Raw genomic sequence first — 24154 nt, forward strand, 5'->3', positions numbered from 1 at the left:
ATTTCAGGGGCAAAAAGTACGCAACAGATCTACATTGTGTGTTAATAAAAAAACCAAGTACTCAGTCTCCATTGATTCTAACATAAAACGCCATGTGGACGCAGCCGTTGTCAGTGAGGAGGAAGTGGGTGGGAAAAAGGAGCTTGTTCTGGAGGGACCAGAAAGGACCAGCAGGGGCATTTTCATTACTTGTGCCCCTGTAGCCAGGTGGGCAGCAGGGATGGAGTGACTCAGCAAATTAGGATTAAGCCAGGATACTGGATTTAGGTGTAACAGCAAACCACCGTTAAAAGGAGCTAAACCAACTTAAAACCATGGCCTCAGACAACCATAGTTAGTGGGGCTGGGGACAATCTTTTTATCTCTGAGGCCAGCAGCAGCAGTAGTGGGTGGGAGCTGCACGCCCCCAGGGCCTGGGCCTCATTTTCAAAGGGACCTTAGATTTAGACACTTGCTGGGGTTCTTTTGGCATCTGGTAAGTTTCACAACATGTTTTTGTGTGAATTGGACCAAAATGTGACATGCTGCCTCACTTAAAGCTGCAAATTAAAGCAAATAGGAGATTCAGTTTTGCAAAAGATATAATTCTTTTGTTAGCGGATACATAGTCATAGTTAAGAATGTCAAAAGAAAAGAAAAGAAAAAATATATTGGTTTAGATGGCACAAGGTTGGGTTACAAACATGCCCTTTCAAAATGTATGATTATATAAATCACTCACTCTTTTTCGTGCCTTATATTGTTTTCGTTTGTTGTCATGTGTTGCTGTCTTCATCGCCGCCGTTGCTGCTGCTAGAGGCATCAAAATCTGGAAATGATTTGGGCCTCCCTGGACCCCTGAAAGGGCCTGCATTCCAGTAAGAGAGGCCAGAGCCAGTGTGGGGTGAAGCCATTCACACATTCACACACACCTGTTTGGCAGGCTGGGAGAAATGCAAAAGCACATAAGAATGTGCGATGGTTCTGACCAATGCACTATAGATGTGTGCCTTTTTGAACTAATAGTCTAAAGTGCAAAATTCAGGAGGAGGGGAGGGGGTAGCTTATGAGCCATGGACTGCCAGAAATAAGATTCAACACATGTCCTGTTATTTAATTAGAAACTGTACAAAAGGATAGCAATGTAAAGAAAGGTACCTCATCCCCACATGTATTCAGTGATGATGATTCAAGCACTCACTCTCATTCTGTAAACCTTTCTGCCAATCACAATGTTGGTTGCTAAATATAGTCCAGTGAGCTTATTCTAGAGCTTGCAGTGGGTTGCCTATGTAGTGCCCTGCTGCTTTCCCAAGAATGTCCACAAATAAACCAGGGCAACAGTCACAGAGGGTAGCATTTCCGCCTACAGTAAAGAGTGAGCTACTTTTACTGTCCCACATCACGCCATAAATTAAGGGTCTGACTGTGGCAATGGGAAGGCAAAAGGAAATGTATGGAGGTTCTGTGGTGACTCAGCCTGACTGATGCTTCGTGCACCCAAGATCTCTTCTATTTGCCCATTCCCAGCGCACTGGATCAGTCTCTTCCTTGTACATCTTAGCAACTGTTACTGCAGTGATAAGCACAGAAATTTTGTTCCCTACATTTCATAATTTTAAATTTTAAATTGTACATTTTTAAACCATTTCTAGTGTTGTATTTTAAATTGTTCTAACCTGCCCTGGGGCCTTAAGAGTGAAGGGCAGGCAATACCTCATCACCATCATTATTAAATGTATACTATGAGTGGTTTCATGCAGTCCTTAAACAAGCCCATTATATTTCCTTCTGTAAGAAACGGACACTAGTTTTGTTTTTCTAGACAGAGATACTCAAGTAAAAAAAAACCCCTGCATTATTTCTGATCTTTTTTTAAGAACACACACAACCTAGTGATTTCTCTAAGTAATAATTTGATGGAAATACCTTTTGTTTCTACTGAGAGAAATGTTTTTATTAAACACGCAATCTAATTTAAAATAGAAAATGTATGTACAGTTACAAAATGAAATTATTTATACTTGGACATCCATTCAGGTGTTTTAAGTCCATGAAGCCTAGTAAGCAAGTAGCAGAACATGAGGCCTGTGCATTTCAGGTTCAGCAGTAAATGATTAATTGCAGTGGATGCCAAAGAGACTCAAATACATGCCAAAAGTGGATAACCACAGTTGATATCTCTGGTGAGTCCTCTGAAGATATGAAAAGAAAAACAGTGAAAGAAACACTCTGGGGGGCCTTCCCAGGTTGGATCATTTTGCTGATACACTGTTTGTAACTTATAAATATAGATATAATGGAAATATCTGGAAAACTCATTATCTCTTTTTGAACTCTTACAAAGACACACTGAATACAAACTAAGCAATCCCAAGGTGAATATTTCATGGCAGAGAACCCATCACTTCCTAAGCCCTGTCAGCAATGCTCTGGTGGGAGGAAAGCTTTTCACTCTTTTTTCTTTCAGTTCTCCTTCTGTTTATTTATTTTTTAAACTTGCATTGACATCAGAGTGGGCATAGTCTTTTTGCCCTTTTCAGGGTGCTTGTGTCAAGGGAAGCCATATGTAATGAAGCACTGACATTTCTTGTTCCTTTTTTTAAAGGGAAGAAGCAACGGAGAAGAAGTGAAGGCTTGACCCTTCATCTTTATCACTTGTCGTTTACCCCTTTGCAAATTAATCTTGCAGGCATTTGTAGCCATTTGCAAAATGAACAGTCGATGTCTGTCTATTCCATGTCATAGTGCTGACAGGCCACTCTGTGCCCTCTGAATCGTATAGACACCTATTCACAAATGAAGACTGTTAATGTAAAGATCCTCATCCCTCTAAGCTAAAGATCTCTGCTTCTTTTTCTTTCCAGAAAGCAAAACTCCTGTTTATATACCTGCAGATCTCATCATTGCTAAAGGTGTCTAGTTCAAAGCATTTTCCAGGGGCAGAGTCTCCCTCCTCCAGAGAGATGTTTGGGACCCTTGTTTTGGGTACTGGTTTCAGATTTGTTTCCACTGGTGATGTTTTGATTTCCATGTTCACAGCTGGGTCCTTGTTATTACCAAAAAATTGTTTCTTAATATCCTCAAAACTGTCTTTCCAGCTTCTTTTGCCTGCAGCAATCTCATCAATCACTGCTTTGTGGAAGGCCCGCACTGTTTCCCACCGATGCTCACCCAAGTGGTCGAAAACTTCGAAGCAAAGGAGATGCCTAGCCTTACGTTCTTCTGGAGAGAGGTCCAGCTCTAGGATGTGGAAATAGCCGAGCATAAACAGGTCAAGAGTTAAGCTATTGTAGTCAATAGGCTCACCATTGACATATGGCAGGAATTGTTCTGGAGAGTAGATTGCATGCCGGTGATTGAGGCGCCTGATCTGTCGAGATGGTACAAGGGAGATGATGTCTTTCCAGTGACTGATCAGATTCTTGATAGTGTATCTCTGTTGAACTAAATGGCCAAGCTTGTTCATTTCCACCAAGGGCTTCTGCACTGGAGGCTGCTGTTTCTTGAGCTCTGCCATCACGTCTACCAGTCCCATTTTTCCAGGCACCTGGGTGTCAAGAGTCCTCCTGGCCATGAGTTTCAAGGAAGGCGTATAGGCAGATTTCTTCCAGTGACTGAGAAAAAGAAGCACAATGCGCTCTTTTCGGAGGTTGCTAGACTCTGCTGTTGAGATGCAAGAACCAGTCACAGAGGAGGCTCCCTCACAGCTGACGCCAGAATCACTGGCATTCTCCATGTCTCCAAACTCATGTTCCTCACAAACCAATTGCTTCTTGTTTTTACAGGTACCTAGAAACATTTGAGGGGATGACTCCTTGGCTGTCCCATGTTCCCAGGGAATGGCATTCAATCCTCGCTGCTCAGAAGCTTTGTCTTGTCTCCAAAGATCCTGCTTTTCAAAATTTCCCCTCAGATTCCTGACAGAGACGCCACACTCCAGGATTTCTCTCTTGACAGTGCCACCTGAAATACACTTGGTCTTGCTTGACTTATGGGAATCCCGTAGAGCTGGCTTCTCATTAGCTGCTTTTTTCATGCCATTGACATTGGTAAGCAGCATGGACATGCTTTTTACCAGTCCAGACACATGACTGCACCAAGCAGGGAGCCCCTGGCTGCCATCCTCTGAGCCCTGTTGCAGAAACTGATGGTTGACTGTGATATTGACAACGGGAGCAGGGAGAACAGTCTGCAGCTCCTCTGTCAGGCGTCCTAGCTCACTCTCATACTCCTGGCATTTCTTCTTCATCTGCAGTTTCTCAATCTGCTTCTCTAAGTACAGCAGGTCATCCTCAGTGAGCAATTCCCCAAAAGGGCCCAGGATGGCATTGTAAGACTGAGAATATTGCCAGTCATCCATCTCCAGTGTGCAATTCTCCTTGTTCTAGATGGGGCAGCAGGGAAGAAAGAAAGACTGCCATCAGTTAAATTCAAAGACATCGCTTCAGGCCCCTTTCCCCAGCCTGCCAAAAATGAAGAGTCAGAGAAGTGACTCAGCACATCACAGATTCATAGAAATATAGAGCTGGAACAGATCATCAAGTCCTGGCCTCAGTCAGAACAAAGAATTTCATCTTGTCACAGAACTATTTACCATCAGCTACACTTATACCTTGGATATACAACTGTAAAGTGAGCCACCTGCCTGAGTGATTGAATAGGGATGTACTTACTTACTTACTTACTTACTTACTTACTTACTTACTTACTTACTAATGTGACCTGCCTTTTGTCTATCATGGAATCCAAGGCAACATATTTATTTATTTTAGTTATTCATTCCATAACATTTATATACTGCTTGACTATTCAAAAAACCCCCACCTCAGAGTGGTTTACAAAAACTACTACTACTACTACTACTATTATTATTATTAAAAAAAGAAATAAAGCAATAAAAAATATGTGTAAAAGCAGTTAAAAACAGCTATTTAAAATATTCAAATAAATAAATAAATTCAGTGATAAAAGCAGGTTAAAATACATATCAGCATTCTACATATCTGTGTAGGCTTGTCTAAACAGCAGGCACCAAAAAGAGTACAGTGAAGGTGTATACCTGAACTCAATACTACATGTTGTTCCTGGACAATCCCCCATCTAGGAACTGACTAGGCCCAACCCTGCTAAGCATGGTGGTGGCCTTATGTGCCGTCAGACCAAACCATTCACATCTGTAATCTATAAAGTTGTGGCCTATTTGATCCCAAATTTACATTCACTGTCTTGTCTGGTTATTTATTGATCCGGGACCAACAGAGTCATGCAAAAGGAAGTGCTGGGAATTACTCTGAAATCCAAATTTCCTAGATCTTAGCAGAGCACATTTACAAAACATAGACAATGTGTATATTATTTGCCCGTCTGCTCTTAGGGCAACCTAACTGCAATAAAAACGGAGGCCAGCGTGTGAATCAGGTAAGACAATACAGTGACACAGTTTCCTTCTATTGGCTCAATACAGTACCTTCCTGCCCATCCCTTCTTCGGATGCCAGCTGCGCCTGTAATTTCCTCACCATCACCTGCCGCTTCCACTCTGGAATTGAACAACCTTGCTCATCATGAGTAGGCACCAAGGCATCAATGTCCGATGTTCCTAGCTCATCCAGCATTGAGAGCAGGTTGCCTGGTACTGCAGCATCTGGTGTCTCTCTCTTCTCACCCTGCGTGGAGGACACCTAACTTGTTAGCAACTTTTAAGGAGTTTAAAGAAGAACAGATGCTCATGAATCTACCACAATTGATCCTCAAAACATTATGGCATGTATCTTCTCAGGAAGCCCAAAGTTATTAGAAGGGCTACCTGCAGCAAAGCTGGAGAACCTATGGCCCTCCAGATGTTGCTGGGCTCCAATTCCCATCAGCCCCAGTCAGCCTGGCCACGTATGATGGGAGTTGTAGTCCACCTAAATCCAGAGGGTCAACAGGTTCCCTGTCCCTGTTGTGGAACATAAAGCTATATATCTCCATCTGTGGGTTATTTTTAACACTTCTGAAAGGATGTGTTTAGAGGCAGGTCAGCCTAATGGCTAAACCTAGCAGGAAAAGAGAAAGAAAAATAAAACAAATGAATTAGATGGAAGAGAACTGCAGGAGAGATCATCGGGATTACGAATACAAAACAGATGAGAGACAAAGAGGTGTAGATTATCATACAACATACAGAGCTTGAGAACAATGTGGTGATTCTCGCCTTCTGCAGAGATTTATTGATCTTCAGCTCGGGAATCAGTGATTTGTTTGATTCAGTGGGTTTCACCATGTCGAACGACTTTGAAGCTGGAAGAAAGACAAACATACTGGAATCCTACAGTGATGCACCAAAATCCACACTGGGAGCTAGAAGATTGAATTGACCACTGATAAGCTTAAGACATTTCTGTTCTGCACCATTGAGAACAGATTAATTTCCTTCCAAGTTATGTAGACATCCACACAACAGTATTTGTCATTCCAGCAAAGGACGTAAACAAAGGAACATTGCACAATTACGCCTACCTACCCCCATAATATGAAGGGCAAACTAGACATGATGTGGGAGATCTGTTAACAAGATCTCCCACGCTGTTGTTTTTAAAGAGCAAAGGAGTTATTGCAGGGGATCGTCCATCCCTTGACATGATTGAAATCACCTTCCACGGAAAGTTGCTATTTGAGATATCCAGTATATCTTATTAGATCTCATCCAATGTGTTTTAAACTAATCTTTCTCAAGGACACTCTCAATCACAAGCAAACAAAGTTTTTTTTTATCTCTGGAATGGACTCCACCTCCCATCAGAGCCACCTAGCATGGTCAGGGATGATGAGAGATGTAGTTCAGCAAGATCCAGAGGAGAGCATTTTGGCCACTTCATTGTACAGCTTTTGCCATATGCTGGAGATGATGAGGATCATGAGTTTATTCATATATACATGTGTACTCAAAGTGGTTACTCATATACACATCTTTACCCTGGCCTCTGACAGTTAAGGTCTCACCTTTTTTTGTGAGACCCACCTCTTGTTGAATTTCTACTGTTCTGCTCCATTTTTATGTGTTTTATCATTGATTTTATAATTGCATATTCTATTGTTGTAACCTGCCCTGGGAACCTATGGTGGAGGGTGGGTAAGAAATCTTATAAATAAATAACCCCTCCTCTAACATCTCTGTGGCAAATGGGATACTGATGTAGGTCTAGATGATACACAGTCACTCCTATCCTGGATTGTGAGAAGAAACAGTCTGCTTTGTGGCATAAACTGATTGGCCTTCCCACAACATCCCCTCCGCATTAGCCTTTTGCAGGTGTTCAGAGAACATATCTAACACTCCGTATCTAACACTCTGTCTCCACAACCAACCCCCATGTTTCTTTAAAAGGTCTAATGAGGTTCCTGCATACACATAGGCTCATTCTGCACAACTGGGAACCCTGTAAAAGGCAGGTTCTCCTATTATGAAGGTCAAGTTTCAAGCTTTAGATGAATGCTTTGAGGTCACTTAACATGTGAGAGTCTACTCTACTGAATTTCAGGGATGCCCAGCATTTATATTTGTCACAGGAAAGTTAATTGGGTGGCATTACTCACCAGGTGCTCTATGAAGAGCGCTATTAATATCTTTTTTCTGCATATTTGATGCAGCACTTACATCTGATTGAAGAGGTCTCATTGGTTGCTGGATCTAAAAATACACAAGGGAAGATTAGAAATGTAATCTTTGAAAACTAAAAGCGTTTTTTCTGTCTCTGGCCTGGTTTGTTCTGTTGTTGGCATCCATCTGTCTCGAGAGACAATGGAGTGTGCCCCCAGGGGGGAGAGACTGGTAACTCTGCCTCCCATATTGATTTTGTTGTGTTAGCAGCACCAAAGTGACCCCTCCAGGGTGCAAGCCCACCCCTTGGCCTCACTGATGTGGATCAAAGGAAAGCAGAGCAAAATGTTTGGAAGTTCAAGCAGCTTAAAGGTATGGTAGAATCAAAGAATCTTTGCCACCCTTGCAAGGCTCAAAAGAGGAGGCAACCAAACCCCTTTTCGGGAGGGAGTCCCACAATTTGGGTGCCAGTACCAAGAAGCCTGTTCCTGTACCCCCACCAAGCACCCCTCCAAAGTTGGCAGAACATGGAGCAGGGCCTCAAAATGTTGAACACTGTGTATGAGCAGGTTCATGTCTAGGCCTAGATCACTAGTTCACGCACAAGCTTCTAAGTGCATGTCTGTGTACAGAGAGGTTTGTTTGGTTATCCATTGTGGACTATAGATAATAAGAGAGGAATCAGTGCATCAGCCCCATGGAAACCATCCTGGAGGTTCTAAATACAAAAGCTTCTTGCACATTTGCATGGCTGTATTGCCGTTTCCCCTTCTAGTCAATCAGAGCATCAAGAATTGTAGAAGATAGCAGAACAAATCATCACATAGTACTCTCTTGTAGCCCTGTATGATCCTGAGGAAAAGCATTGGTGTACGGCGGGAGTGGTAGTGAACAATATGGGATGCACAGCTTTCTGAATAAGAGCACAACAGCACAAGTCACGAGAAGAAAAAGAATAAACATTGAAAGGAATTGCAAAGCATAGGGCTGAAGGACTCAGTTACATGGCGTGATAGAAAAATGCAAAGCAGTAACCTTACAGTTAAAGAAACTAAGATGGAAAGGTATATATTGGCTTTACAACGTGATCCCATACTGCATCTAAGATGCGCTCCTGCCTACAAGCTAGCTGGCATCCTATCATTCAATCTACCATACTGTCATTCACTAAATTTGTGCTTAATTGTACTTTCTGCTGTTTGCAGTCCACTCTCTGGTTTGTGACTAGGCACAGAGAGAGTATGTATGGGGATCTGTTTCAGAGGACTGTGTACAGTCATCAGGGGTGACCTGTGTCGGTATACCGTATTTTTCGCCCTATAAGACGCACCGGCCCATAGGACGCACCTAGTTTTCAGGGGGGGAAATCAAGGAAAAAAATATGATTTCCCCCCCGCAGCTCTGGGAGCAGCGGACAGGCTGCATGCAGCCTGTGCGCTACTCCAAGACCTTCTCCCTGCTTTTGCGGGAGGTGGCGGAATTCCCCCACCTCCCGCAAAAGCCCACAGGAGCCCCACTTGACTCCTGCGGGCTTTTCGACCAGGAGGGAGAAGGGACTGAAAGGGCCAGTCAGTCCCTTCTCCCTCCTTGGGGAAAAGCCCCCAAGAGCCGCTTGCTCTTTAAAGGGTGCACGGCTCCTGCAGGCTTTTCTAGGAGGTTGGGGAATTCCCCCACCTCCTAGAAAAGCCGGGGAGCCCCTTTAAAGAGCACACGGCTTTTGCGGGCTTTTGCGGGAGGTGGGGGAATTCCCCCATCTCCCGCAAAAGCCCAAAGGAGGGAGAAGGGACTGACTCGGCCAGTCAGTCCCTTCTCCCTGCTTGGGGAAAAGCCCCCAAGAGCGGCGCGCTCTTTAAAGGGTGCCCGGCTCCTGCAGGCTTTTCTAGGAGGTGGGGGAATTCCCCCCCTCGTAGAAAAGCCAGCAGAAGCCGCGGAGCCCCTTTAAAGAGCGCACGGCTTTTGCCTGCTTTTGCGGGAGGTGGGGGAATTTCCCCATCTCCCGCAAAAGCCCAAAGGAGGGTTGGAGAGCAGCGGCAAGGCGTCGCGCGCCTTCCTGCTGCCCCCCATCCTCTGGGGCTGGCGATGGGGGAAGCGCTGCTTTCCCCACCGCCAGCCTCAAACCCGGGTTGGAGAGTAGCGGCAAGGCGTTGCGCGCCTTCCTGCTGCCCCCCATCCTCTGGGGCTGGCGATGGGGGAAGCGCTGCTTTCCCCACCGCCAGCCTCAAACCCGGGTTGGAGAGTAGCAGCAAGGCGTCGCGCGCCTTCCTGCTGCCCCCCATCCTCTGGGGCTGGCGATGGGGGAAGCGCTGCTTTCCTCCACCGCCAGCCTCAAACAGCAGACTCTCCTGGCTTCAGCGGAAGCAACGCGAAGCCTCCGGAGCGCAGGCTTCGGAGGCTTCGTGTTGCTATCGCTGAAGCCAAGGAGTCTGCATTCGCCCCATAAGACGCACCCACATTTCCCCTTCATTTTTGGAGGGGAAAAAGTGCGTCTTATAGGGCGAAAAATACGGTAAGTTTGCCATTGTATCCGTGTCCGTTGAATGGTTGTACTATTTGCCCTTTACAGCTTGGTATTAGCATTAGTCTTATGCATTTAGTTAGCATAAGGGCTGTCATCCAATTAAAAAATATTACATTATTATTATTATTATTATTATATTTATATTCCACCTTTTCTCCAAAGAGCTCAAGATGGCATACACAGTTATTTCCCCCTCCATCTTTATTCTCACAACAACCCTGTGAGGTAGGTTAGGCCGAGAGAGAGAGTGATGGGCCCAAGGTCACCCCCTGAGCTTCATGGATGAGTGAGGATTTGAACCCTAGTCTCCCAGGTCCTAATGCAGCACTCTAACCACTACACCACACCAGCAAAGGTGCTTAGTTGATAATATTCTGCCTTTTAACAACCAATTGATTCATTTGACTGGCATATATTTGCATATCACCAGGACCTCAATATAAAGGCACTAAAAGAGGTGAGAGATAATATGCTATTTCTACTTGTTACAATAAAACACTAGTACTTTTAATTCTTCAAAATATAAACAAGTGTGCCTTTACTTCTAAAGGCATTAGAATTAAATTAGTGATATGTTCAGCTAAATCAACAGAAACATGTGTTCCGATATTGAAACATTCCATCAGTGACACTGCATTTCAGAAAATCAATCAAAAACAAACATTGCACAGCACAGCTGGAGTTCAAGACATTAACATGCTGTAGGTCCGTTCTGTATTTCTTGAATTGACAACGGAAGGCTAGATTTTAGATTGTTACACCACCACCCAAAGTGCTAACCCCCAACTCTACCACAACCAGTAGGGGTCAACTTTGGTCTTTCAAATCTCCTGTGCCCTGTGTGAGCCCCAAATCTGGCATGCCCCCCTTCTGTTCTGCTGAATTCACTAAGTCATAGTTGTGATGCCCTGCAGCCCAGTGTGGCATAACCGGTCGCATTGCCCTGAATTCTTCTCTGCCACCAGGGGGCCCCTATATTATCCACCAGGCAGAAATGACAGGCAGAAATTTATGGAACCGCTCCAAAGATGTACATACCAGTTATTCACCTCCTGTCCTTTGTGGGGTCCATTTGGGACGGAAGGGAAAAGATGAACAAACGCTGCTCAGATTAGATCCAGCCCTTAGGGAGATCAAAATTTCATAACAAACCAGGGAATATTAATAACTACTCTTAAAAGGAGGAGAAACTGGAGAACCCACTCGGTCTAGAGGCAGCCAGAAACTGCATTGTGTGGCAAATGCCAGCAGGAGAAAGGGTGGAGGTCAGGGAGTCACAATTAGCATTGCATTAATATTTGAAGGCTGGGCATCAGGTGGCAACTGGCAAAGCAGCCCAAGGGGTCTAGAACCTTTAGCTGTAACCAGGAGACTGAACTGCCTGCGCCCTTCTTCCTTTTCATTTTCTAAAATGAATAAGTTTTGTATAGAAAGAGAGTGCTCAGCTGGGTTTAGTGGAGCCAACACACACACACACACACACACACACACACACACACACACACACACACACTGGACCTGTCTGTCTGTTGGTAGCCAGCCCTAGAGGTCAGCAGGGTCAAGAAAATATTTAGGCCCAGAGGCTGCCTGAATTGTTCCAGTCTCCGCAGGCACCCTGAGGAAAATGAGTTGCTGAGTTCTCCCATATTCCTCTGCAAAGCCTTAAGATAAATCATGTGATGACTTTTGTTAAAAAGGCAAATAAACAAAAGCAAAAGAAGCAGCACTGTGGAGAGAGTATTTGATTTTTCTTTCCCCTCATGCTATTTTGTACCTTTACGTTGCTATCCCCCCCAGCCCAAAGCTGCTATAAACTGTGCAGTTGGGTGAGAGGAGCACTTATATCATGCCTGGTTTTTTTAAAGCTGCAGAGCTAATGGCAGGTTCAGAGTAGTTATTTCAGAAGAATAGCAGAGAGAGAAAAGGGCTAAACTTCCCTTCTTCTTCATCATCATCATCATCGCTTGGTTCAAATGGGAGCCCTCTCAATGACTTTTTTTTTAAAAAGTTGAGAGATCTGACCATGGACTGTCCATGTCCTGTGTGGTATGGTCTTTACATGAATAACATCTCTCATCAGATCAGCCTCCATACATTATATATGGATATAATGGATTGGCAGTGATAGATTACAAAAGTGTAATTTAAGTACGGGGCTAGAATAAAATAATGAACTATGAGACTAATGAACTCAGAGCTATTCGCAGAGTTCAGGGAGATAATTACTGCCCCCAACCAGCTAGCAGTTTTCAAGCGGATGAAGTTTTCAAGTGTTATTCCAAAATAATGCTTCTCTCCGTTTCCTAAACATTTGATCTATTAACCCGATTTTACTGATAGCGTTAAGCCCATCTCAAACGCTTGGGGAATGTAAAAATGCAAAATGTCACATTAACACTAAATTAAAACAGTAACAATTTGATGGCTATTTGATAAAGAGCGTGCTTTGGGTTAACCTTCCAGCTCTGAGCATGGCTGAGAAAGATGGCTTCTCCAGAAGGAGGTGTTCTTAAGAAGGTTACAGAGGAGCTGGCACACTTTGCTCCTCTTGCAGCTTCCTCCCAAAAGGTTTCCCCTAACATTTACTGTAAGACATTGCACAAATGCAAGAAGTAACGGGCCCATGAAGGAACAAAGGTTGTGCTTGCAAGGAGGAAATTGGATCAAAGTATGTGTGTCAAAGGTGCTGAGAAGGACATGTAATTCTAACCAAGGATGTTAGTGAACAAAGCCTCTCTCAGCATAGGTAACTATGTACAGTGGTGCTAATTACAGGCAGAGAACAGAACACCAGCAAATGTCTACCACATAAAAAGCCAACGGCCTCTTAGCCAGGCACCATCTTATGCTCACAGCTGGTTGGGAAATATAGTTAATTTCATCCTAACACATTCTATACATTATGCGACTTTGGCTATGTGCACATAAGGGATGGAGGAGAAATATGGTTCAGTTCATATTTGAAATTAAATTTATCAGTCTTACTTTCTGAAACAATACGAGAACAGAAACACAGCCATCCTTCAAAATTCACAGTTATCCAAATTTTGTGATATAGTCCTCCAACCAATGTTTAGAAAAATGCATATATTCAGAAAACAGGAGCATTGAAAATGAATATATTACAGTGGTACCTCGGTTTACGAACTTAAACTGTTCCAGAAGTCCGTTCTTAAACCGAAACGGTCTTAAAACAAGGCACATTTTCCCTAATGAGGCCTTCTGCTGCCAGTGCCCTTCCACTGTTCAGATTGTTTAGTCGTTTATTCATGTCCGACTCTTCATGACTCCATGAACCAGAGCAGGCCAGGCACTCTTTGGTTCTTAGACCAAGGTAAAGTTCGCAAACCTGGACACTACTTCCAGTTTTGCGGAGTTCGTAAACTGAATTGTTTGTAAACAGGACTGTTCTTAAACCGAGGTACCACTGTAGTGGAAATAACATAGAAAAATCCAGAAGTGTGGAGAATTGAACTAAGATTGGAAAATCTAGAAATGGAGAAGATTGAAATTGGAAAGTACTTCCATACCTATATTTACATTTAGCAACAGTATTTCAATGATCATATCTTAGTTTATTAACCCAAGAGATGCACAAGTCTCTTGCCTGAGCCTTCAGTCTCTGCTTGCAATTAAATGCGGAAATGTGTAATGAACCATATATTTCCATTTTATACAAACTATGGTTTACCTGCTTTGGAACAAAGCAGAATCTTATGTTCTAGAGCTGGTAAACATTGTTTCCTGGACAATAAGAAACTATGGTTAGTTTGGGACCTCCTCGCTTAGTCATGGCTTGTGCAACAGAAGGAATAAAGGGCTCTTCCAAACATGAGGAGCCGGGCCCCCTCAAAAAATACAAGGGGGCCCCCGAAACTGCCTCGGCCTCTGAGAGTCGTCGCCTATGAATCACAGCATGAACAGAATTGGCTGCGCTCATTCGTGACTGAAGTTGTTTCAGCCTTTACCCCTCCCTTAGCCCATAAGGCTTGAGTAAGAGAGGTCCACAGGCCCTTGTGTCTCCAGAACCCCAATCCACATGTGGGCGTCAGCACTGTGTTAATTAGTCATCGCCAAAGAGTGTTCTGGAGAGATTTTTTCCCCCCATTAATATTTTAATGGGAACTGAGTGATGGGAAGAGGTTCTGGTTTCAAAAGTTCCCATTCCAAATCTCGGGCTGTGGCAAGGATTTACTATGCTTTGTTCGGTGAAACCTAAGAGCTTGATTAGGATTTCAGAGCCAGCTTCTCAAGTTAGCCACAGTGCCATTCCGATGCCCCATGGTGCTTCTCCCTTGCTGCTGAAGAGCCTCAGCTGTGGAAACTTGCCACTGCCCTACTGAAGGCTCTCACTCAGCAACCTCGGAACTCCTCCTTCAGACCCTTCTTATCTCACCATCAGTTGCTGGCTAATTGCTGTCTAGTATCCATGTCCTCACACTGGCAGAGGAATCCAGGAGGCTCTTCAACATGCTTGCCCACTTGTTGCCCCGTGCTAGGGACATAAATAGGTGGAAATTTTCCACTCTGCTCAACAGCATGCCAAAAATAGCTGCAAAGGCAGGAGGAGCACAGAGTGAATTCCATCAGGGCTGCAGAAGGGAGCCAACCACTTGTTTCAGAGCGGAGATTGTGGAAACCCAATGACATAACTTCCTAATATTTGTCTGGCACATGGCGATTGGTGAGATCGATAAATTTATGTGGATTGGATGGGTATGAGGCAAACAGATCTAAGGATTCAGAGGGGACAGGCTCAGTGACTAATTAGTCACCCAGTGACTAATATATCTAACAAGCAGAGCCTGCTATGCAAAGTTGCAATGTACTGTGCTCCTGCTCAGTATTCCAGCCAGCCAACCAGCCATACCTTCGTTCAGGATACCCCATTTCCCCACCCCTCCACTGCCTGCCTGCTTCAATGAGTAGCTCAGAACACCACTCAACAAGTGGACCGAAACACTGCACCAGGCAACAAAGAAAGAAACAAACCCTCTTGCTCCTTGCAAGCTAGAACATCAGGAACATCTGCCCTGGCTTGTCCACTGGCTTGCTGCAGGTTAATGACCATGGAAGTCAGCTTTCAATGACCATGAGCTGAAAATGTTCACACTGCTCATTTTTTTAGAGTAATGTTTTGAGAAGGTTTCTGCTTTGATTTTTAACAAGGGATACATAATATTATGGAAGCCTGGATAATTTACCTTTCTCGTGTGGTAGTCTTCTGCCTTGTCACCACATATCCAGCTCACCGAGGAAACAGTACAGAAGCCTCTGTCTCCAGTGACTCACATGAACACTAAGACTTGTACATGATCAAAATATAATGTTTAGATTACCAGCTTCTCTGCTTCCTGTAGGTAACATGCACACTGCCTGTGTCCATTGTATTCTGCCAGGTCTCGCGCAGTGTAACCATCCCTGTCATGGATGCCTGGATCTATCTGGTGGGAGATCAGGGTTTGACAGCACTGCAAATAAATGCATAAACAACCACCATCACCCTAATCAGTACAACCAATTTATGAGCAAGAAAGGGAATCATGAATGCAACGGGGGCTTTTCTTCAATTTTTTGGCCAGTGCAACTGTCACAGCTGGACAATAATGTTTGTAAGTCAAAGAATAGTCAAATAAATCAATAATTATTCAAGGTAAGCTTTTTGCATCAACTGAAGAAGGTAGGCTGACATTGCTTAAAAATCCATTCCCACTGAACTCCATCATTTGTTCATTTTGGGCTTCCATTTAAAAAATCCTCCCTACGCTGTTTAAACACTATGGATGCTGGATTGATACAAACACAAGATGCATGAGCTGATTGTTTAAACAACCAAGTGTGGGCTACTCTGAATCTGTTAAGTAACCACATGGATGGTTTCCTGGGAGGCGGGGGGGGGGGGAGAGTAAATGTTAGGGAAAACCAATGTTTTTTCTTCTGGTGGAACGCACCAGAACCCAGTTCCAGGTCTTTTTACTATTATTATTATTATTATTATTATTATTATTATTATTATTATTATTATTATTTCAAATCCTCCTGTCAACCACATAGGAGATGGGAGTGATGGCATGCACACGTCATGATCAACCATGGCTGAACACACCGTGTGAGTACGGCTGTGCCATCAATTGAGTTCTGATCCAATACTCATTTCCCTCGCTACATGGTATCACCAAATACCTCGAGATGCCCATTCTCAGCTGCATCGTGGAGTGGGGTTCCTCCCCAATGGTCCAGCACTACGTTAGCTCCCATAAGGAGGAGTCTGTCAACAATTGCAGTGTGTCCCTCTCTGGCAGCAAAATGGAGGGCAGTGGCTCCTTCTGCATCCTGTGCTGTGAGGCCGAGATCAGTGAAGGTAACCTACATGAAGGGGGGGAAGGAGGATTACGTAGAAGTCAAAGCCAAATGGTTTTTTTTAAGATGAGCTGTTGTTTTTTCATTCACCTATTTCTGCAGCTGCCTTGGGTACTTTAGTGCAGAAAGCAGAGGGAATTTGCAAACAGATAAATAGTGTGGAAGCACCCTCCGTTTCTGCAATTTGTTTTCTATATACACTGCATGCCATACGTACCACAGAATTGTGCCTGACATTGGAGGTGTTAGAAGCTAAAACTGCATACCTTTTATATTAAATAAAAAAATAAGTACAAGGGCAATTAAACCTTTTGGTGGCAGACCTCTCTATTCTGGAAGTTTCTGATTATTAAAAATATGAGTGGCAATCAAATTAGTTAACAATGCAGCATTTAAGAACATGAATGATAAAAAAGGAATATTGAGCATATGACTGCAGAACAATCTACAGTGGACAAAATGATGTCATGGGTTGATTCAAATAATATACTCCCGTTGCTAAAATGTAAATGTTTCTTGCTTATCTGGATTTGAAGATTGAAAAAATACTGGTTTATGGGGGGGGGGGGAATCCTTCCAGTAGCACCTTAAAGACCAACTAAGCAGTGCATCTGAAGAAGTGTGCATGCACACGAAAGCTCATACCAAGAACTAACTTAGTTGGTCTTTAAGGTGCTACTGGAAGGAATTTTTTTATTTTGACTATGGCAGACCAACACGGCTACCTATCTATAACTGGTTTATGGAAGACAGAATGGTTGCTGTTAATGAGTGAATACTATATTTAGCTGCAGGACAGAGAATCAGAAGTCTTTTATCTTTCTCTCTTCCCTTTCTTTCTTATACTCTTTCTGCCTCTGTTCTTTTTTATATTAAGTATTTCATTATAAAAAGATAGTTCATAATGGGTATGAATTTTTGTATATCTTTGGACAAGTATCAATGAATATATTTTTTTAAAGAAAAGGAAAAAAGTGGGATTGTGTGTGACTGTACCAATAACATAATGAACAGAAAACATCATGAATGTGCAATAAAAAGGAATTATGGAGGGCCTTCAGTGACACTGTTATCCAAAGGAGCATATTCATATTCTTGTCAAGAAACGACACTTGCTACCTAAAATGTAAAAGTACAGGTTTACCAGCCAGACGACAACAGCGTAGTGACCGCTACAGGCAGCTGCGTGGAGCACTGTCATGCCATCATGTGCTCTCAGGTGCACATCAGCCTCACAGTCCTTCACCAGGAACTGGACGATGTGCAGGTGGCCCTCCTGGCAGGCGAGATACAGCGGGGTAGCTCCACTCTGAGTTTGCTTGTTCACGCAACTGTTGGAGGAGAGGAATTATGCCAATATTAGAAGTAATGGGACTTGGGAATTCATTGCCTCTGTGTGATACTTACATAGGTAAAGGTAAAGGGACCCCTGACCATTAGGTCTAGTCGTGACCGACTCTGGGGTTGCGGTGCTCATCTCGCTTTACTGGCCGAGGGAGCCGGCATACAGCTTCCGGGTCACGTGGCCAGCATGACTAAGCCGCTTCTGGCGAACCAGAGCAGTGCACGGAAACACCATTTACCTTCCCACCAGAGCGGTACCTATTTATCTACTTGCACTTTGATGGGCTTTCAAACCGCTAGGTTGGCAGGAGCAGGGACCGAGCAACAGGAGCTCACCCCATCACGGGGATTCAAACCGCCAACCTTCTGATTGGCAAGTCCTAGGCTCTGTGGTTTAACCCACAGCGCCACCCGCGTCCCTGATACTTACATAGTTCCTTACTTAATGTATTTTTGCATGTACACAGGCAAATTCCCAGAGTGACACATGGAATTTATATATATCATGAAGCCGTAAAGAGGCACAGATTCTCTGCCAGGTCAAAGGTGACAAACCAAAAGCCCAGGTGATGAGGGCACCTGAGAGCAAGGCTGAAGGCTGTATTTGAAAGGCAGAGCTTGAGGAGCCAGATGTCTTATAGCAGAACTTTCCCTGTATTTTGAGGTTTTTCAGGGGAAATAACTGGTTGAGGACACTGGGGAAAATACTCTAACATGAAAGCAAAGGGGAGCACCTGATGGAAATGGGGGACTGGAAAATTGAAAAGCTCTATTAAAAAAGAGAACTTCCCAAATGCAACAAAGCCCCAAAGCACTGAGAAATGTACCTGGCATCAGGTATAGTACATGGGATATGACACAAGTTATAAAGGAGTGGAAGTGGAGGCAGCAGCAGCAATAACAGAAATAGCAGCAGAAGGAGCTGCAGCACGGTGGGGGTAGCAGCAAAAATGTAACTTTATTATAATGCAGAAATAGAGATTTGGGACAAAAAAATGCAAACAAAATACCTTGTTGTCGAATTGGAATCCTATGATTAATCAAGAGGACTTAGTATCTCGGGGGAAATGGCGCACACAAAAAATGCATATTGAATTAAATGTGTATAAAGAACTAGAGTAGTGCAACAGCTAATGTTGGAATAGGGAGACCCAGGTTCGTATCTCCACTCTGTCATGAAACTCACCAGGTGACTTTGGGCCTATCATTCCTTCTAAACCAAATCTACCTCACAAGTTTCTTGTGAAAATAAAATTAGGTTGTCTGGGGAAAAGAGGAGAGAACCACGTCAGCTGCTCTGAGTTTCTTGAAAAAAGAGTGGGATAAATTGTAATAACTAAATAACAGTTTCCAGATTCATATAGATAAAGGTTGTTTTTGTTTTTGTTTTACTAAAAACATTTTAACCCTTTAAAAGCAAGAAGTGAAGGAAACAGATTGGAAGCAGTTCACATAATTACTTTAGGTGTTTTATAGTGGACTTCAGTCACCGTCATTACCAGCAGAGGGCAACCATGTTTATTTTATATCACTCTCCTCTTGCCTCCTGGATAAGGGCTGGGGGATATAGGATTTCTGGCTGCATTCATTAAAAAAGCTTCTTTGGACTAGAGGTGTGCTGTTGACTCTTAAGGCATTTTTGCACCCAGGATTTCAAAGTGGCTCTTACTTCAATAGCTGTTAATGCAAAGGACAATTGCTCTTGGCCAGAATGCTTCATTATAAATGCTTCCTCGCCACTTTTTCCACCACAGCAACAACAATCAGGTGGTAAATGCTTAGACTGATCTACGGTCTCCATGTGATAATGGCCTAGGCCAGCCTTCCTATCACCTCTCAGTGAGCTTCCCTCCCTCTGACCTGTCTTCTTTAGCCAATATTTCATATTACCAGGGCCAGCCCAAGACGCTTTGCTGCCTGAGGCACAGCAGCAAATATCCACTATGCCCTGCCAACAAATCAAGCTGCATGGCCTGTCATGTCATTCTTCCACCTGAGGTAGAAAATCCCAAAAGCCTCTCTCCCCTCCCTGGCAGTAAAAAATAATAATACTAGAGGGACTTCCGGAGGCGGCGCGCTCAGCAATGGCGGTCCTCTTCAGTTGCTGAAGAGGGGCTCCGCGGAAAAGGGTCGTGCGCTGCGGCACAGCGACGACCCATGAAGAAAAACCACTGGTAGAGTGAGCCAGTGGCCGTGGGATTCGGCGGGCACCAGGAGCGACCTCCGAAACGCAGAAGGGACCCCGTAAGGGGTTTCGGAACGTGAAGGGGGTAGCGGTGCTGTGGATCCATCGCTCTTTCCGCGGAAGTGAAGCCGCGCGGCTGCTGCTGATCAGCGCTGACCTTTCTTCCTTCAACAATCGAACTGAAACAACTTACTCGTGAGTAGGAAATTTGAAGCTTTGTACGAACTAAATTTGGAGAAATTTGGCTGAAAGCGGGAGACGCTAAAAAGGAAGTCAGTCTCCCGGCTCTGTTTAAAGTATTGAGCAAAGCCCCTTTAAAGCTGAAGCGCTGAAAGGAATCTTAAAAGAGTTGGAATTTATCTGCAAATTCGACCTTGATTGATTAAAAGTTAAAGAAAGGACATAACAGTTTTATAAGTGACAATTTTATGTTCCTCTTTCTTTTACCTTGTGGATTACAAATTTTTGAAACCCTGTTCTCGGTCTGACTGGATACAAGTAACATCGGTCTGCAGTAACTGTAGACAAAGTTAGAAGCAACATTGGGCTACTTTGTAACCGGGAAAAGGAACTGTTGCAAGCACCTTGGTAAAGAACTTTTATTCTCTGCAGTTTAAGCTTAAGGAGAGGGGCTCCCCCCCCTTGTTTTGGATAATATTTTTCTTTTGTGTGTAAAGGGAACTTTTGGTGGAAATTTCCTATCCTTCTCCCTAATTTTTAGGGAGCTCCCCCTGCTGGATTGTGGATTTAATAGTATTTGAGAACTGCTACTAGTCTTGGAATTTTCCTGCCCGGATGTTTATTTTTTCTGGAATTAATTTTCCCATGGGATTTACAATTTGACCTTGATACTGGGACAGCTGTGGAATGAGTGGCACAGCAAAAACAAGGGCTGCAGAAAGAAAAAAAGCAAAACAAACTGAACTTTTGCAATTAACTCTGCCTGTGCAGCCACGCAGATCATCTGTCCCAATTGTGACAGGCCTGCAGGAAGGACAAGCTATACAGCCTACTCTTGGAGAGATGGCTGCTGGAGGGATAGACTCCGTATCTAAAGAAATATTGGAGCAGTTGGCAGCACTGAACAAGAAAGCGGATGAACAAGCACTTAGGTTTGATGAACAAGCTGCTAAACTTGACCAGGTAACAGCCTCAATTAACAAATTGACAGACCAAGTTTCTAAAAACTCTCAGGCCATAGATAATATTGAAAAGACTGCAACAGAAAATCGGAAACTGGCACAGGAAGCAAATACAAAAGCAGACGAAAATAAAAAGAGGATAGAGGAATTAAGAGGCGAAGTCAGACCACTGAGTAGACAGGTGACTGAACAACAAGTGTACCTGTCCCTTGCAGAGCTGAAAAATAGGGAAAATAACCTCAGAATTAGAAACATTCCAGAATCAGAAAAGGAGGATTTGATTGGATTTTTGACAACAGAATTATCCAAATTCTGGGGTGTGGCAGAGGAAAAAGACTTTAAAATTGTCACCGCTTTCAGACTAGGAAGAGTGGCTAGGAAGGATAAACCAAGAGATTGCCTGATCATTTTCAGATCTAGGCAAGAAAAAGAAACCATACTCGGCTTGCATTTTAAAAATCCATTGGTGATCCAGGGAAAAAAGGCAGAAATTTTTAGAGATATACCAAAACAACTTCTGGACTTAAGAGCCACATATAAAGACCTAGCAAGCTTACTGAGAAACAACACAATCCCATACAGGTGGGAATTCCCTCAAGGATTATCTTTTACCTTGAAAGGGGTGAGGGTAAGAATCAGAACAGCAGAGGAGCAAGAAAAGTTCCTAAACGACCACGGGGAAGACCTTCGGAAAGGAATAGCAGGTGCCTGGCCACCTCCTCCGCCTGGATTGAATCCGGTTCCACCTCCAGACAAAAACGAAAAAGGAGACACCCCAGCAGGTAAATAATTGGTCCAAGATGTCTCTACAGCTTCTCAGTTGGAACATTAATGGCGCAAATTCTCCCGAAAGAAGGAAAAAGATTTTTCATATTTTGAGAAAAGAACAATTAGACATTATTTGCCTTCAAGAAACGCATGTGACTAGGCTCCATAGGAGAGTATTAATTAACAAGAGACTAGGCCAAGAATTTATCTCATCAGATAAGGTAAAAAAAAGAGGAGTAGTGATTTATGCAAAGGAGACTCTAGCACCAAAATTGATCTTTAAAGATGAACAAGGAAGAATTTTGGCGATTGAAATTCAAGCACAAGGAGAGAAATTTTTGATTGTAGGAATTTATGCACCAAACGATGGGAAATCGGAATTTTATAAGAAGCTACATGAGACAATGTTGGACTATATTGACTATACTAACATCATCCTGATGGGTGATATGAATGGAGTTGTCTCCACACATATGGATAAGTCTCAAAATCAGAACTTGACCAAAGATGGCAGACTCCCAAAGACTTTTTTTGAACTTACAGACAATATGGACTTGATTGACATCTGGAGAACAAAGAACCCTCTAGGTAAAGAGGGAACTTTTTTCTCTGAGGCCCATCTTTCGTGGACAAGAATCGACCAGATTTGGACATCTAGAGGACTGGCACCTAAGACAAAAAAAGTCGAGATCTGCCCTAAAACTTGCTCTGACCACAACGCTTTGAAAATAGATTTAAGACTGGCACCAGCTGGATCCTTCAGATGGAGAATGAATGACTATTTGTTTAGAGATCAGGAGATTGTGAAGAAGGCCCAAAAAACGCTGAAAGATTACTTCGAAATAAATTTGAATACTTTGGTGGAAAAGAAAACAATCTGGGACGCAAGTAAAGCTGTGATGAGAGGATTTCTGATACAGCAGAACTCTATCAAGAAAAAACTCTGGAATGGTAAAAAGGATAAGATCTTGGAGAAGATAAGAGATGGCGAGAAAAAGTTGAGACTAAACCCAAAATCAAAAGAAGTTTTAAGAGAAATAAAATTCCATCAAGCACAATATGCAAAATTGATAAATCAAGAAGTTGAATGGAAAATTAAACAAATGAAACAAAGATCATTCGAATCGGCAAATAAATGTGGGAAGCTGCTGGCATGGCAGCTGAAAAAGAGACAAAAGTTGAACTTTGTTACCAATCTAGAGGTTGAGGGAGAATGTATTCAGAAACCAGAAGATATTAGAAAGTGCTTCCAGAGATATTTTAGAAAATTGTTTACTCAAGGACCCCAAGTGGAGACTGAGATAGATAATTTTCTAGGAAGTTATGGCCTCCAAAAATTAACACAAGACAAGCAAACAGCCCTGAATTACAAAATAACACAACAGGAGATTGAAAGTGCCATTCAGAACATGCAATTAGGCAAATCTCCAGGTCCAGATGGGCTTACCTCCAAATACTACAAGACATTGAAGGAATATTTGGTTCAGCCATTAATGGAGGTATGTAACCAAATTATGGAAGGAAAGGGGGCACCCGAATCGTGGAAAGAGGCATTCATCACCTTGATTCCTAAATTGGAATCTGAAAAGACTCAACTCAGGAATTATCGCCCTATCTCACTCCTAAATGTGGATTACAAAATTTTTGCTAACATTTTGGCAAACAGATTGAAAAAAGTCTTGAATGAAGTAATTCATAAAGACCAAGCAGGCTTTCTCCCTGGCAGGCATATGTCTGACAACACTAGGAATATCATTGATGTTTTGGAGTTATTACAGACAAATCTGAACACGAAGGCAGCTTTGATATTTATAGATGCCGAGAAAGCCTTTGATAACATATCTTGGAAATTTATGAAGAAAAATTTGGAAGGGATGGGAGTGGGAAGGGCGTTCCAAAATGGTATTGAAGCAATCTATTCAGAGCAAAAAGCTAAATTGATAGTAAACAACGTGGTGACTGAGGAGTTTAAAATTGAAAAAGGGACACGACAGGGGTGCCCCTTATCACCCTTGTTATTTATTTCTGTCCTGGAGGTGTTGCTGAACATGATTAGGAAGGACCAGCGGGTGGAAGGAATACAGGTCGGGGAAAAACAATACAAATTGAAGGCCTTTGCAGATGACCTGGTTTTGACATTACAGGAGCCAGAAGCTAGTACAAAAAGAGCCTTAGAACTAATTTCTGAATTTGGTCGGGTGGCGGGATTTAAGCTGAACAAACAAAAAACCAAGGTTTTGGCTAAAAACTTGACACCTTCAGAAATAGTTGGGT

The 24154-nt window shown here is 43.2% G+C and overlaps 1 protein-coding gene across 1 annotated transcript in view; it reads right to left on the minus strand.

The window, feature by feature from the left end:
• Positions 1 to 900: 900 nt before the first annotated feature.
• Positions 901 to 24154, minus strand: part of ESPNL (espin like) — a 31828-nt gene continuing 8574 nt past the window's right edge. The window contains exons 3-9 of the mRNA XM_081191387.1: positions 17586 to 17772; positions 16265 to 16447; positions 15421 to 15552; positions 7560 to 7653; positions 6148 to 6263; positions 5450 to 5647; positions 901 to 4366 (exon numbers count right to left, since the gene is read on the minus strand). Of these exons, the coding sequence (XP_081047513.1) occupies positions 2804 to 4366; positions 5450 to 5647; positions 6148 to 6263; positions 7560 to 7653; positions 15421 to 15552; positions 16265 to 16447; positions 17586 to 17772 (2473 nt within the window). The 3' untranslated portion in view covers positions 901 to 2803. The remainder of the gene's footprint in view (positions 4367 to 5449; positions 5648 to 6147; positions 6264 to 7559; positions 7654 to 15420; positions 15553 to 16264; positions 16448 to 17585; positions 17773 to 24154) is intronic.

This window comes from Podarcis bocagei (genome assembly GCF_964188305.1).
Source record: "Podarcis bocagei genome assembly, chromosome: 4".
Lineage (NCBI taxonomy): Eukaryota > Metazoa > Chordata > Lepidosauria > Squamata > Lacertidae > Podarcis > Podarcis bocagei.